This window comes from Equus quagga, chromosome 11 (genome assembly GCF_021613505.1).
Source record: "Equus quagga isolate Etosha38 chromosome 11, UCLA_HA_Equagga_1.0, whole genome shotgun sequence".
In the NCBI taxonomy this organism is placed as follows: domain Eukaryota; kingdom Metazoa; phylum Chordata; class Mammalia; order Perissodactyla; family Equidae; genus Equus; species Equus quagga.
In genome coordinates, this window is record NC_060277.1 from 28,172,218 (window position 1) to 28,189,210 (window position 16,993).

Genomic DNA, 16,993 nt, shown 5'->3' on the forward strand with positions numbered 1-16,993 from the left:
TTTTAGCAATGCATGTGCGTACATTTTTATCTATCACTGTCAAAAGGCAGTCTGAGGGCGGGGACTTTTTCTTATTTATTCTGTCTTCTGTTAGCCTGGCTTTGACCGTTCTGCTTTATTTGCCTATCCCAAAATGGACTTCAAAACAGGTCATTTTCTCTTAAAACAAAAGAGATATAAAATAGAGCTTCCCTGTTCCCAGTGTGGGCATCCTTTTGCTTGTTTTCTCTGTTTTCCCGATGTTGCTGAGAAATGGCATCCTCCTGACATTGCTGCTGTGACTGCCCCGTGAAGGTTTTAGACTCAAGAACTCAGTTGGTTTTGTTTTTCTGGTTTAATGATTCACTCTCCATTCTCTGGCCTCCTGAAGCATGTATTCTAGTTGATTGAGGTATTGCTTATGTACTCACCTTCATTCCCCAGGTTGCCACAGGTTTTTTAAAGAATGATCTTTATTTTTAAATATATATATATATTTTTTAAGATTGTCACCTGAGCTAACGTCTGTTGCCAATCTTTCTTCTTCTTCTTTCTTCTTTCTCCCCAAAGCCCCCCAATACATAGTTGTATATTTTAGCTGTAGGTCCTTCTGGCTGTGCTATACAGGACGCCACCTCAGCATGCCCTGATGAACGGTGCCATGTCCACGCCCAGGATCCGAACCGGCTAAACCCTGGGCCGCCGAAGTGGAGTGTGTGAACTTAACCACTCAGCCACCGGGCCGGCCCCTGATGATCTTTATTTTAAAAGCTTGTCTCTTTTCTTCATATATGGAGCACAGCCCCTCTCCCAGGCTTTTGTGTGTCTGGAAATCACAGACTAACCGACGGTCTGAAGACGACCTTCTCCACTTGCCTTATTCCTGTGTCCTTGTGGGGAGGATGTGGGGAGCCACCTTCACTGCCACCAGCGCCCGGCTTCTCCCCTCTCATCATCAGCCGTCTTTGTAAGAAGGCCTACTCTGGGATGAAGGTGGCCACCAGGGCTTGGGGTTGGTCAGCAGCACCAGGCAAAAAGGGTCTTCTCCTGGAACATGAGAGACCACCCTTTAGATCTGTGCGTTCTCTTGTTCCTCTCCACCTTCCTGAACCTGAGGCCAAAGGCTCTGGTTTTCTGCATCAAATCCAATCAGCCAAAATGAGGGGAGATATGTGAAGAGATGTTTCATAAGTACCTGTTACGTGTCAGGATGCAGAAAAGCCCAGGTCTAACCCTGGGTATTCAGCATGCACCCCAAGGGCTGATGTCAGACAACAAACTATTTAAACGTCTTAGGTCGGCTGCCGCCAGGTCATCCCCACAGACTTCATCAATTGTCATTGTATTTGAAAGGGCATAGAGTTCATTCTGTAATTTTGACTTTGACCTGATAACTAGAGTTTAATTACACTAAGATCATACCATGAAACTGTGATATTAAGAGATGGCTGACAAAAAAGAGAATAAATAAGAATGAAATCTCTATATACCATGTTTGATTTCCATCCCAAATCCAGTGCTGAGTCTGGACCCCTTGACCTGCCTAATTTCCTACAAAATGTTTGAGGTGTACACACCCACACACCCACCCTCCTGCATGGACTCCTGACCCTGTGGCCCTCTCCTCAAAGAACCTGAATTCTTTCCATAAAACCCCTCTGGTCTTCAGGTGTCCACCATGCTCAATAGGGAAGTGCGCCCTTGGTCCTGATCAACTCTCTCTTTCTCTTCTCTGTATTAATCACTAACAACTTACTGTCCACAAGCCCTGGGGGAGGGGAGTTTGGAGCTTGACTGAAGCTAAAAGTAGGCTGACTGTGTTTAGACTGATGCATAAACTTTCTTTAAATTTAGGCAGTGAAAGGACCAGAAATGGACCTTTTCCATTTAGACCCCAGTATACTGGACATTAATAAATCTAAATTCCCTTCAGTTAATTGAGTTTAAATTTTAATGCTCTTTAAAAAATATAGTCATATACCCAAAATGATATTATTCCTGGAAACTAAGTAATCCTAGCTGTTCTAATTCACTGGTAATTTCTTATTAAAATCTTAACATTTGTTTTTCTATGAAAAAATTTCTTCAGTAACACTGCTTCATTTTTAATTGAATTTCTGCAGAAGTGGTCAATCTCAAATGTCTGATTAGATCTGCGTCTGCTTTTTGTTCATTTCATAGGCGGTTACTTCTGACATCTGTTTATGTAAGGGCATACCATACCTCTGACTTTTGGCCTTTACTTTTAGATATTCCGAGATCTTGAAATGTTCCTCTCTCTAAGTAATTTCTTTGTGTGGTTTTATTCATCGGAATGACTTCTAGATGAGAAAGCCCGGTTCTCTGGGGAGATATGTGAGATCCTCTTCATTCAAGAATTGAGAAACCATCATGGGCTGCTCTGTGCAGCACCTGCCTCCCCATCTCATTCCTGCTTAAGTCCTTTAAATAAGTAACCAAGGGCAAAATTGGGGAACTTATTTATTGTCATCAGCTACTCATTTCAAGCTCCTGCAAAGCCAGGAGGAGTGAGAAATGCACCTCTGCACAAAGTGCTTGCATCTTCCCAGGGAGAGGGGGACGCGCACGGCCCCATACTCCTGTGCCAGGTGGAGCTCAAAGAGAATTGAACACTGTGCAAGGTCTTGTTCCATTTTGAAGTTCAGCTTCTCCAAAATAGAGGGTTTGGGGTTTTTTTTTTAAGGTATACTTTTTGGTGAGGAAGATTGGCCCTGAGCTCACATCTGTTGCCCATCTTTTTTTTTCTTATTCTTTTCCCCAAAGCCCCTCAGTACATAGTTGTATATTCTAGCTGTAGGTCCTCCTGGTTCTGCTATGTGGGACGTCACCAAAGCATGGCATGATGAGCTGTGTGTTGGTCCATGCCCAGGATCCAAACCAGCAAACCCCAGGCCACCGACGCAGAGCACGCACACTTAACCTCTCAGCCACAGGGCCAGCCCTGACGTTCTTTTTCATTACATTCTTTCAATCTCATGCTTCTCTGACATAACAGATCATTTTCTTCCCATTGGGGCATTTGCCTTTTAAGTTCTGGGAGTTTTTAGAAAAATACAAATCCACCATGTGGATTAGTGATTGTGGTATTGATGATAGATTTCCACCATGGGTAACAAAATTTAAATTGAGGCATTTTTCTAAATGTAGCCCATTGTTAAGTTGTTTAAGTTGATCAGTAGTTGAAACTGTGCCCTATCATCATTTCAATTCTCTTTAGGTTAAACTGTTATTTTCTTATGCTTTGTTTTGTTAACTCTCTTTCACTTTGGCACGTCATAGGTGGTATCTTGGCCAACAAACAAAACTGCTTTGATGACTTTCAGCGTGCTGCGGAGTATCTCATCAAGGAGGGTTACACCGCTCCCAAGAGGCTGACTATTAATGGAGGTTCAAATGGAGGCCTCTTAGTGGGTGAGAACTGGCTTTTATTCATTGTCTGTACCAGTTAACACACTTGGGGTTTTCAGATACACTGTCTGCAGGCAGCTCTCAATTTTGGCTCATGGATGGGAGCAGTGGTACAAAGAAAGCAAAACCCATTGGTGTCTGAGCATCTGATAAACAACACAGAAAGACACAGCTGAACCCACGTTATACTGACTCCACTCAGGATAGCCTGAAAAGCTGTTCCACCTCCCTGCCCTGAGCTCTTCTGGGCTGGACCGCAATTCTCTCCTCCCTGGGGTGGAACTCCTCTCCCCCAAACTGGATCCACAGGTTTCTAGGGTTCAGCCAGCACAGGACTGAGCCTGATAACCCCTCTGCTTGTGTTCCTGAGAACTTGTAAGATGTGATCATCACTACACATTCGTTGAATACCTAAGCCACAGAATGCTAAATGCTGTGGGCACAGAGAGGGGTCATGATGGAAAATGAGGTACACACAAAGATGGCTCCCCAGCGTAATGGTACTGAAATAGTTCACAGTAATAGTTCACACTTGCTGAGCACCTTGTGTGTAGGGCCCAGGGCTGAGCCCTTGGCGTGCATGCTGTCATTTGATGTGCATGCAGCCTGTGAGGTGGGGACTGGTGTTATCCCCATTTTACAGAGGAGGACACTGAGGCACCTAGAGGTTGAGTAGCTTGCCCAGTGTCACTCGATTGGAAGATGGTGATGCTGGGGTTGGGGCCTGACACTGTGGTTTTAGGTTCTACTCTCTTAACCTCTATGTGGCACTGCCTCTAAGTAGCTTTTCCTAATTCTTGGTAGTTAATGAAATTTCGCTTTGCATTTTGTCTCTCAGTAGCACTTAACATTGTAGTAAACATTTATGGGGGCCCTGAACTTTGGTGCCGGGGCCTACATCCAGTATCATTAGGATGTGAGGGACCATTGTAGAAATATGGAGTGGCACATGTAGGCTCAACCTAAAACATGCATGTGGCAATTTTCGGGGTTTTCAATCCACTGTTTTGGAGGGGGGTGGTCAGGGTCGTTTAGTTTCCTTGTCTTTGAAATATACCGAATCATGTCAAAACCTGAATTTCTGTTCTTACTCTTTACCCTGATAGAATATAGCCTTGAAAAAAACATTTTCCCATGGAGGGAAAATATATATGTCCAAAATAATTTGTTTAAATTTAGAAAAGGTCTTGATATCAGGTTCTTACAAACAAAACAAATACCTCTGCCTATTCCAGTTAGAGGAGGCAGGCAGTACACCAAAGGCCCTGAGGCCAGCATGGGCTTAGTGTTCCAGCAACGGTGAGGAGGCCCACCTCTGTGGCTGGGCAGCGTGAGCGAGGGGAAGTGTCGAGAGAGGTGACAAGAGGCTAAACCAGGCAGGACCTCAGAGCCAGTCTAGAGGACCTGCTGTGCTCTGTGAAAGGAGAAGCCTTTGGGGGAGTTTTGAGCAGAGAAGTGTCATAATTTGACTTGTTTTTTAACAGGATCATGCATTGATCCTGTTATGGTGTTAAGGTAGACAGAAGGCCAGGTAGCAGGCTTCTGTCCCTGTGAGAGCCTCTGGTCGCTTGGACCTGGGGTGTGGTGATGGAAGTCATGATAAGTGGTCAGACTCTGGGTATATTTTGAATTTGAGCCAACTGAATTTGCATATGGGTTATATATGAAGTGTAAAAGAAGGAAGAACTAAGGGCGAATCTGAGGCTTAATGGGAAAGGACATTGAAAATATCATCTTATTCCCATAGTGGGAGAATCGTTTTGTCATTTACTGGTTCATCCAATAGCTCCTTTCTACGTTCGGAGTTTTATATTCAGGCGTTGGTTTATGTCTGTTGACAAACCTGGTTGCTTAAGGAACCTGCAGAGACGGAGTTCCCCCATAGGATGCAGAATGCTTAGGTAAAAGGACAGGTTCCTGCCCCTCTCACCTGAGTGAGAGTCAGGGTCTCTAAAGGTGGCACTCAGGATTCAGTCTTATGAAGAAGCACTGAAATCAGGATTGGGGTGGGAATGACATTTTTTTGCAAGAGGCAGGAAAAGTCCAGATCCTTTGACTAACTCCTAGTCATGCCAGCTTTGATGTGACTTCCTCCCAGCCTCCCTAAACTGCCTTACACTGGGGTTAGGTACCTTACACCCCACTTCCATAGCACCTGAACTTTCTCAGCAAGTTGTTGCCACACCATAACTGCTTGTTCACGTCTTTATCTTTCCCACTAAAAAATTCACTTATATATCCCCAGGCCTAGTGCCAGGCACATGGCAGATGTTCAATAAATATTTGTTGAATTATCAAAAACATTAAAGTTTGTTAAGTATACAATGAAGAATATTTTTATTTTAATTTTTTCTTTTGAGGAAGATTAGCCCTGAGCTAACATCTGCCACCAATCTTCCTCTTTTTTGCTGAGGAAGACTGGCCCTGAGCTAACATTTGTGCCCATCTCCCTCTACTTTATATGTGGGATGCCTGCCACAGCATGGCTTGACAAGTGGTGGGTAGTCTGCACCCGGGATCCAAACCAGCAAACCTCAGGCCACTGAAGCTGAACGTGCAAACTTAACTGCTGAGCCACCAATCCGGCCCATGAAGAATATTTTTAAAACAGGACAAGGTATGCCAGTATTGATTAGAGCCCTGAGCTGGGTTTAGGCCCTCTTCTGCCTTGGGCCATGTAAACTACTTCTATGCACAATACTTCCGACACCTGATGTGTAGGGTGTTTTTCCCAACACCAGCCAAGTCTCCAACTCTCCAGACACCAACTGGGTGTCCTGCAATTCAGTTTGCTTCTGACACTACCCAGGGTTAGCACAGACCCCACATGGTAAGGGCTCAGTCCCACGAGACTGCCCCCACTTCAGACACCAGATCGACCAGCTATAAATTGGGGGTTCCCATGACCCCCTCCTTGAGTTCAGTAATTTGCTAGAACAGCTCATAGAACTTAGGAACACTCTTTTCTTACATTTACTGGTTTGTTATAAAGGACAGATCTCAGGAACAGTCAGATGGAAGAGATCCATAGGGGAACCTATGGGGTAGGGGTTGGCATGCGGAACTTCCATGTCCTCTCTGGGCACACCACCCTTCTGGCACCTCAGTGTGTCCACCAACCTGAAAGCTGTCTGAACTCCATTGTTTAGGGGTTTTTATGGAGGTTCTATTAGGCAGGCATGGTTGATTAAATCATTAGCTGTTAGTGATTAACTCAATCTCCAGCCCTCTTATCACATGGTTGGTTCCTCTGGCAACCAGCCCCCATTCTGAAGCTGTCTAGGGGACTACCGAGAGTCACCTCATCAGCCTAAAACTCAGGTATGGTTGAAAGGGGCTAGTTAGGGATTATAAAAGATGCTCCTCTCACCCTTATCAGTCAGGGATTTCCGAGAGTTTTAGGAGTTCTGTGCCAGGAAGCGGGGACAAAGACGTATAAATACATATTTCTTATTATATCACAGGCTAGTTTTGAGAGCCAGAACAAGCTCCTCAACCTCCCTCATCCCTGTGAGTGGGATGGGAGGAGGGGACACAGGGGTTTCAGAAAGTCCTTGAGTTTTTCAAATACCACCCCCCCCCCTTGAGATTCTTTGGGGAGTAAATCTCTATAACTGATGAGAACATCCCATCCCTAGGATATATTGGAAGGAGGGGGAAAAGCTTGTATGCCATTAGGCAGGTGATTTATGCTGGTTTCTTCCTGTGCTCTAAGGAAAAAAGGCAACCACGGTTCTGAAAGCATGTAAGTGTTGTTTTGTTTTTGTTTATTTGGATGTTTAACGATGGACTGCCTCCCTTTTCTATCTGTCTTGGTTTTTAGCTGCTTGTGCAAATCAGCGTCCGGACCTGTTTGGTTGTGTTATTGCTCAAGTTGGAGTAATGGACATGCTGAAGTTCCATAAATATACCATTGGTCATGCCTGGACCACCGATTATGGGTGCTCGGACAGCGAACAACACTTCGACTGGCTTATCAAGTCAGGTTTTAATTCATATTGACATACATGTTGCTAACAATTTGATATCATACTAAACAGTCAGATGGATAAGTATTTGACTCTTTGTCGCCTTCAGTGTCTCATATTTCCATATAATTTACTGCAGAAGTCGGGGAAGTCATCGGAGTACCTGGCTGTCTTTCTTATTTTGATCTAGTCTTTAACAAAAACAAACTACAGAGGTGTGATAGGCAGAATTCTAAAGATGGCCCCCAAGAATCCTGTCCCCTGGTTCTTCAATTCAACCCTAATCGAGGTACTGCTGTGAGAGGACTGCAGATTAAATTAAGGTTACTAATCAGCTGACCTTAAAATACGGAGATTATCCTGGATTCTCCCAAGTGGGCCCAGTCTAACGACAAACTCTTAAAGGCAGGGCACTTTCTCTGGCTGGAGTCAGCGATGCGGCAGAAAGGGAGGTCAGGGAGATTGGAAGCATGAGAAGGACCCGACCCCCACTGCTGGCTTTGAAGATGCAGGAAGGCAGCCTCTAGAACCTGAGAGTGACCCCCACCCAACAGCCTTCAAAGAACTGGGGACCTCAGTCTTATAGCCACATGGAACTGAGTTCTGCCAACAACTTGAATAAGTCTGGAAATAGAAAATTCTGGAAAAAAATCTGATAACAACCCAGCCAGTCAACACTTAATTTTGTCCTTGAGAGACCCAGAGCAGAGAACCCAATAGAGCCATTAAGACTCTGACTTATAGAACTGTAAGATAAGAAATCTGTGTTTTAAAAAGCTGCTGAATTTGTAATTTGTCACAGCAGCAAAAACTAATAAAAAGTGTCATTATACCTTATATCAATGTATATGGGATTTTCTCTTCTAAATTAAGAAATGAGGAAATAGAGGACTATATGCAAGTGCTATTAAACTTATTTGTGCTCTCAGGATAACCACATGTATTTGAAACCATAAGTCACATAATTGAAATATTATGCAACTTCCCACGTTCGTGTCCCTCGACCACTTTGGCGATAACAATGAGAAAATGGCAGACATGTAGCTTCTCAAGACTGTGAGCTCCATTCTTTTTTGGTTCTTCACTCTCTTTAGTTCCCACGTGTAGGAGTTTGGAGACTTTTATCAGCAGCGTTTAGGAATCGCCCTTGGAATAGCACAAGAAGCCTGTGTCCTCTGTCGCAGTCTTCTCAGTCAACTCTAAGTTTTGATACAATAACTTTGATTTCTCAAGTTTTTTCTTTCATTTTATATGTTTTTTGTTTTTTTTTTTTATGGCTAGCTCTCTGAAAAATTCAGGCATTTTAGCTGAATTCCTGATTGAATACTTTAAACTACTAAATTCCGTTCTCTAGGAGGGAAAAAGTTTACACAATGTTATAAACCATTATGATCTCAATAAAAGTACCCGGGAAAAAAGTTCTCGGGGCTGGCCCTGTGGCCGAGTGGTTAAGTTCAAGCGCTCCACTTTGGTGGCCCAGGGTTTTGCCGGTTCGGATCCAGGTTGTGGACATGGCACCGTTCATCAGGCCATGTTGAGGCAGCATCCCACATGCCACAACTAGAGGGACCTACAGCTAGAATATACAACTATGTTCTGGGGCCTTTGGGGAGACGAAGAAAAAAGATTGTCACCTGAGCTAACATCTGTTGCCAATCTTTAAAAAAAAAAGTCCTCATGATAAGAAAATAAAATTGTAACTATATGGAGGTGATGGATGTTAACTAAATTTACAATGGTGATCATTTCACAACATATATCAAATCATTATGTTGTATACCTAAAACTAATATCATGTCAGTTATATCTCAATAAAAAATAAAAAACAAACCAAAAAACTATTACTTTTAAATGCACAAATAGCCTTGTTGACACACTGGTAAAAACTGAATATTGGGGGCTGGCCCCGTGGCCGAGTGGTTAAGTTCGCGCGCTCCGCTGCAGGCGGCCCAGTGTTTCGTTGGTTCGAATCCTGGGCGCGGACATGGCACTGCTCATCAAACCACGCTGAGGCAGCGTCCCACATGCCACAACTAGAAGGGCCCACAACGAAGAATATACAACTATGTACCGGGGGGCTTTGGGGAGAAAAAGGAAAAAAAAAAAAATAAAATCTTTAAAAAAAAAAAAAAACTGAATATTGGAAGAAGCTATAGTTCAAATTAGAGAAAATACACATCTAGAAGGAGAAGTGAGACTTTTCTCACTTAACTATTATTAATCACTGTTTAATTCGACTATGCTTTTATTCTTAAAACCATTTTTGTTCACCTGGAGACTTACCTTGTTCTTAAGAAGGTGCTGCCTCTGTTCCTCCGCGCTCTCACCCTTGGCCAAAGGCAGTTTCTTTCAGCTGGACTGAGAGCCAGCAGGAGGCCAGCAACCCATCCATCCCAGGTTCCCCAGTTTACAGACAGGAAACCAGGCCCAGCGAGGACCCGCATTCTTCCTAAGACTGCCAAGCTGAGCCTGGAATAAAGGAGTTTTAGATATTAAAGGGGCAAAAAGCTGCTGTCCACTGTGGATTCCAAATTTTTCAACAAGAAAGGCTTATGCCTATTGTATCCACAATCAGTGGTTTAAAAGACAATCAGTCCACTTTGTAGCAGTGAAAAAGTAAATCTACAGAATGTGAAAATATTCAACTCAAGACAGTAAGTGTGCATATAGTTTGGGTTATTTCAACAGCCCTGTGAGTTTCTCTCTCACACAGTTTTCCAAAGTGGGAGACCAATAAATGACACAGCTCCCAGTTGCCAGTCGCCCTGGCCATTATGGCCTAAAGGACGATACAAGCATGGTCTGCAGTGGTCGCCCGTGTACTAGTTAGCTGCTGTCCTCATTGCTAGTGCACTTAGGCTGGTAAACCGCATAGGTCAGCGTGCCCACCGGTCCTCCTTGATTATCCTAGTGAACAAACAACTCTGTTTTTGACATCCAGCCTCATGAGAGTATCTTTCCCTTTCAGATATTCTCCACTGCACAACGTGAAGTTACCAGAGGCAGACGACATCCAGTACCCGTCCATGCTCCTCCTCACTGCTGACCACGACGACCGCGTGGTCCCCCTTCACTCCCTGAAGTTCATTGCCACCCTTCAGTACATCGTGGGCCGTAGCCAGAAGCAGAGCAACCCCCTGCTTATCCACGTGGACACCAAGGCGGGCCACGGGGCCGGGAAGCCCACGGCCAAAGTGATAGAAGAAGTCTCAGATATGTTTGCCTTCATCGCACGGTGCCTGAACATCGACTGGATTCAGTAAATGGAACTTCCCGCTCCCCACGACAGCCGCAGAAAACCTCAAGGGCTTTCCCACCGTTAAAACCGAGAAACCACTGGGCATCCTGCTCCCCCACACAAACACTATTCCTGCACTCATGGACTGCAGTTGAACGGAACTGCCACGGGAATTTTATCTTTTTTAGGCTTCTCCTTTTTAGCGAGCCCTTGGTGTTTGTTTTTCCACCCTGTGCAGGCACGTGTTTTAAAAAAAAAAAGGGCATGTTTGGATAAATAGCTAAACGGCAGCCAACACATTGTGAACATTCGATTGCTGAATTAAGAGTCTAGTCTGGCATACTTCATCCATAGCCCCTCAGTGACATTTGCTTCTATAACCATAACTGATATAGCTTTCAATAATGTGAGAACTATTCTCATGACAAAGACTTCTTTGCAACAATAATAAATGTTATTTAAGAACGGGAGGCTTTATTTCTGGTTCCTTTGTGTTGAGCGGCAATTTCAGAAGTGCAGTCATTCTGGATCATGTCACTTTCCATGGGAATAAGCAGTTTGCATTCCACGCAAGTTAGTTTGCAAACAATGGAGTCATAGAATGTTGGCGCTGGAAAGAAGTTGAGTGTGTCCGTTCCGGCTCCCTTGTTTGTGGGGGGTGAAGCTACGAGAGGTGCTCACTGTCTTACGTATTAACCGCTCGGTCAGCTGATAATCTGATCAGGGGCTCTTTTGGTTTGGATGCCTCCTTTTAGAAATCAGTGGACCTGAAACCTCAGTTTATTCACCTGTCATCAGTTTGATTACAAAGCATTCCTGGAAACCAGTAGCCAGGATATAAAACCAAGAGACCACATGAGTGAACTATCCAAACCAATACACTGATCCAAACTTATCTTACAATCAGAAATTTCAGCATTTCCCAAAGCTGTTTTTCCTCCCACAGACCACTTCTTAGAAATAAAAATAGTCATACTCTAACAAAATAATTTGGCCCCCTCTCCACTCCAAATCTTTGAAAGGAGAATAGACCACTCCTCAAACTATGGTCCGGAAAAAAATTTCTAAGGCATTTTTTTTTTTAACATCTCATGAAACATTGTTCCTTTGGGCATCAGTTTGGGAAATGCCCATCTAATTTATAAGAAAACAGTTTCTTCTTTGTCTCACTTCATCAGATATGACCAACATGATTACTATTTTGTATGAAGTGTCTTAACCTTAAAAAGGTAGCTTAAAAGATTACTTCATTATTCCAATAACTTGTACTTTTCCAGGTAAGTCCTATTTCCAAATCTTCCATATTTGTGCTTTTCTTTAAAGCTCTCTCCACCTCTCAAATTGCAGTCTAAAATTAGACGCACTATTTTCTGTCAGGCATATCGCTAGGTACCAAGCACAGCTGAAAGGTGGCTATGTGGTCTGGTTTTTCTCTTCTAGAATCATGTTTTCTGTTACCGTTTGTTTAAATAAGTAGTGTATATAATATGGCTGTCATTGAACGTATGATTCACCATGACCCCCTGGAGAAGTGTGCCACGAGCTAGCAGTGCACGCAGAGACTGACATCATCACCATCTACCCGAAGAGATGCTAACATGGACTAACTGCCACGTATCTGCTGACCAGCACAGTAGAAAATAAATAAATAAAATGCATTTGCATGGCTACGCCAAAGGTAGCCGTTTTCCTGGACCAGCTGGCTTGTTTGAAGTGCAGACAGCTGAGTTGCAGCCACTTGGTCCAGAGCATTTTCCAGCCTGCACAGAATCCAGCCATCCTTTCTCACTGAGGTCTCCTGCTTCACAGAAGAGGTGGAAATACCGTGTGTAGGCTCTGAGCTACAGGAGCCATCAGTCAGGCCCAGGGTCAAGTCCCAACCTGTCATTTAGTAACTGGCAATTATGAAGAATGAACAAAGTAATACACTTATAATTGGCCTCCAACTGTGAGCTCACTTTCCCAAGCCAATTTCTGTATCTAGATTTTAGCTGGACATCTGAGCCCACACACCAAAGGTAGCTTTTTTAAGCCTTAAACATTGGAAGTAAGACTTAAGGTTGAGTTCCTTCCCAGATCTCAGTATCTTCCATATTAGATGCCACCTTCCACTCTGTCCTGTTTTCTGCCCTTTTGTCTTACGCTCGTCTATCGTGTTTTGGGGGAAAAAAGCTACATTTAATGTGTATACACCTGGAATACTGTAAGACTTTGTGATGAGTCACATTTCCTAACACTCCCACTAAGGCTTAGCAGTTACACACAAGTGGTGCTGCTAGTTTGAAGGGATAAATTTCAGCTAAGCCTGTCACCCATCTCCATGTGTATCAGACAATTTTACCAGCCTTGGGGAGTCCCCCAGGGAAAACCACATAGCCAGTGCCCAGAAGGGTTACAAAGACTCAAAGATGAGTTAAAAACAGGCTGGAAAGCTATGAGAAGGGCTGTAAAAAAGCAACAGTCATTGGGGCTGGCTCCGTGGCCGAGTGGTTAAGTTCGCGCGCTCTGCTGTGGCGGCCCAGGGTTCGGATCCTGGGCATGGACATGGCACCGGTCATCAGGCCACGTTGAGGTGGCGTCCCACATCCCACAACTAGAAGGACCTGCAACTAAGATATACAACTATGTACCGGCGGGGGGGGGGGGGGGGGTTTGGGAAATAAAGCAGAAAAAAAAAAGCAACAGACTAAGGCGGTGATCAGGCCAGTGGGATGAGGGCTGACACCAATGAATAAGAAATACTTAGCTATATTCTGCAACCACTTATGTTCCAGGAGTTGGGGGTAAAAAAAAGAAAAAGTCCTACCCTCGTGAAGTTGACCCTCCAGAAGGAGGAGAGAGACAATAAGTTATATTGCTGAGTCCCCTGTGCCACCCTGCTTAAGCACTCTGTGTATAGATATATTTGTCCTCAAGCAAAACTTATAAACCATGTGTTACCCTTAGCCTTCATTGGCAGAGGCCCAAGTTGCACAGCCAGGAAGTGGGCAGGCAGGGCAGTAACCCTGACAGCTGGACCTCAGAGACTGCACTCTTACCCACTAGTTTTTTTGTTGTTTGTGCCATAGAGTCGATTCTGACTCCTAGCGACCCTGTGCATAGCAGAGTGGAACCCTGCCCAGTCTTTTTGCAACATCCTCTCACCTTCCAGCACTATATCAGATGATGCTCTGCTGCTATTCATAGGGTTTTCATGGCCAGTTTTTTTGGAAGTGGGTGGCCAGGTCCTTCTTCCTAGTCTATCTCACTCTGGAAGCTCCGCTGAAACCTGTCCACTATGGGTGCCCCTGCTTGTACCTGAAATACTGGTGGCATAGCTTTCAGAATCACAGTAACACGCAGATGCCACAGTATGACAACTGACAGATGGGTGGTGTGGTTCCCTGATAGGGAAATGAGCCCAGGCCACAGGTGGTGAGAGCACCGAATCTTGGCCACTAGACCAGGGCTGGCTAGTCTAGTAACAAGATAATAAACAGAGTTCCAGTTTAAGATGGTAACATAGGAGGGTCCTGAACTCACCTCCTCTCATGGACACACCAAAGCTACAGCTATGTGCAGAACAACGTCCTCTGAAAGAAACCCAAAAACTAGATGAGCAACTCCTACACATCAGCAAATGAGAAGAAACCCACATGCAAACAAGTGGGAGAGGCTGAGACACAACCTCACCATAAAGCCCACCCCTGGCATGGCCACCCATGGTTGAGAGGGAATTCACAACTCTGAGCTTCTCCCTGAGGAGTGAAGGGTTTGGACCCCACATCTGGCACCCCAACTTTTAAGACTTGCACCTGAGAGATGAACCCCCAAAACATCTAGACTTGAAAGCCAATGGGGCTTACATCCATGAGACCCACAAGACTACAGTGAACTGAGAAACAGTTTTTTGTTTGTTTGTTTTTGCAGTCTGGTCACATTTTTAATTTGAAAGATAAAGAAAAACTGTAAGACTACAGGAAATTCTAATAGCTTTTTTTAACCTCTGTCTTAGCAACTGTCAAACATACAATACAGTATTACTAACTATAGTCATCATGTCATACATTACACCCCAGAACTTATTTATAGCTGCAAGTTTCTACCTTTTGACCCTGTTTGCTCATTTCACCCACCTAAAAACCAGTTCTTAAGAAGCTGCAGGGACTCTACCCAGCTACTCCCCAGGGCCCAGCAGAGAGGCAGCCAATTGACAAGTGCCCAGCCATTTTGTGAAAGAGGCCTATTTGCTTATCTTAAAGCTTTGGCCTGAGGGGCAGGCTTCTAATCTGACAGACATTCAGATCCAGGAAGCCCAGAGAATCCCAAATAAGAGGAATCCAAAGAGACCCACACCAAAACACTTTAAACTATCAAAAGTTAAAAACACGAAGAGAATCTTAAAAGCAGCAAGAGAAAAACAACTTGTTACAAACAAGAGAACTCCCATAAGACTATGAGCAGATTTTTCAGTAGAAACTTTGTAGGCCAGAAGGGAGTAGAATAATGGATTCAAAGCCCCAAAAGAAAGAAAACAAAACTTCCAACCAAAAATACTCTACCCCAACAGAGTTATCCTTCCAAGTTGAAGGAGAGAGAAAGAGTCTTCCAGAGAAGCAAAAGCTAAAGGAGTTCATCACCATTAGAGCAGCCTTACAAGAAATGTTAAAGGGACCTCTTTAAGCTGAAATGAAAGAGTGCTAATTAGGGGCCGGCTCCGTGGCTGAGTGGTTGGGTTTGCGTGCTCTGCTGCGGTGGCCCAGGGTTTGGATCCTGGGTGCGGACATGGCACCACTCATCAGGCCACATTGAGGCGGCATCCCACAACTGGAAGGGCCTGTGGCTGGGATATACAGCTGTGTGCAGGGGAGGTTTGGGGAGATAAAGTGCAGGGGAGGAGGGTGGAGAAAAGAAAAGATTGGCAACAGTTGTTAGCCCAGGTGCCAATCTTAAGAAAAAAAAAGAGTGCTAATTAGTAACAGGAAAACATATGAAAGTGTAAATTTCACTAGCAAAGATAAATATATAGAAAAATTTAGAATAATCTAACATAAAGGTGGTGGGTCAATCACTTATAAAGTTAGTATAAAAGGTTAAAAGACAAAAGTAGTAATAACTATAATTACAATAATTTGTTATTGGATACACAAGTTAAAAAGATGTTAACTGTGACATGAAAAACAATGTGGGGGAGGGAGTAAAATATGGATCTTCAGAATGTGTTCAAACTTAAGATGATATCAACTTAAAATAGACTGTTATAAATATAAGTGGTTTTATGTAAGCCTGATGGTAACCACAAAGCAAAAACCTATAGTAGACACAAAAAAGATAAAAAGAAATTTAAGCATATCATTATAGAAAATCATCAAATCACAAAGAGTGCAAGAGAAGAAGAAAGAAAACAATTACAAAACAGCCAGAAAACAATGAACAGCAATAAGTACATACCTATCAATAATTACTTTAAGTGTAAATGGACTAAATTCTCCAATCAAAAGACATAGAGTGACTGAATGGATAAAAAAATGACCCATCTATGTGTGGCAATTGATGTTAACTAGACTTAGTGTGGTGATCATTTCACAATATATACAAATATTGAATCATTATGTTCTATACTTGAAATATATTATTATATGTCAAGTATATCTCAGTTAAAAAAAAAACGTGTCATCTATAATGCTGCCTACAAGAGACAAACTTCAGATGTAAGGATACACACAAACTGAAAGTAAAGGGGTGAAAAAAAGATATTCCATGCAAATGAAACCAAAATAAAGCTGGGGTAGCTATACTTATATCAGAAAAAATAGGACTGTAAGACAGAGACTGTAATAAGAGGCAAAGAAGGTCATCACATAATGACAAAGGAGTCAATTCAACAGGAAGATATAACCTTTGTAAGTATTTATGCACCCAAAATAGGAGCACCTAAAAAATATTAACAGAACGAAAAGGAGAAATAGACAGCAATACAATAATAGAAGGGGACTTTATGCCACTTACATCAATGGATAGATCATCCAGACAGAAAATCAATAAGGAAACATTGGCCTTAAATGACACATTACATCGAATGGACTTAACAAATATATACAAAAAATATATACCAAAAAAAAAAAAATTCCATTCAAAAGCAACAAAATATACATTCTTCTCAAGTGCACATGGAACATTCTCCAGGTTAGAGGATATGTTAGGACACAAAACAAGTCTTAAATTTAAAAAGATTGAAATCAAGCAAGCATCTTTTCTGCCCACAACGGTATGAAACAAATCAATTACAAGAAAAAAACAAAAATTCACAAATATATGGAGATTAAACAACATGCTACTGAACAACCATAGGTCAAAGAAGAAATCAAGAGAGAAATTAAAAATACCTTGAGACAGGGGC

The 16,993-nt window shown here is 43.1% G+C and overlaps 1 protein-coding gene across 1 annotated transcript in view; it reads left to right on the top strand.

Moving 5' to 3' along the window:
* The window catches only part of PREP (prolyl endopeptidase), a 120,435-nt gene extending 109,351 nt beyond the window's left edge, over positions 1-11,084 (top strand). The window contains exons 13-15 of the mRNA XM_046674940.1: positions 3,280-3,411; positions 7,232-7,388; positions 10,345-11,084. Of these exons, the coding sequence (XP_046530896.1) occupies positions 3,280-3,411; positions 7,232-7,388; positions 10,345-10,639 (584 nt within the window). The 3' untranslated portion in view covers positions 10,640-11,084. The remainder of the gene's footprint in view (positions 1-3,279; positions 3,412-7,231; positions 7,389-10,344) is intronic.
* Positions 11,085-16,993: the final 5,909 nt, after the last annotated feature.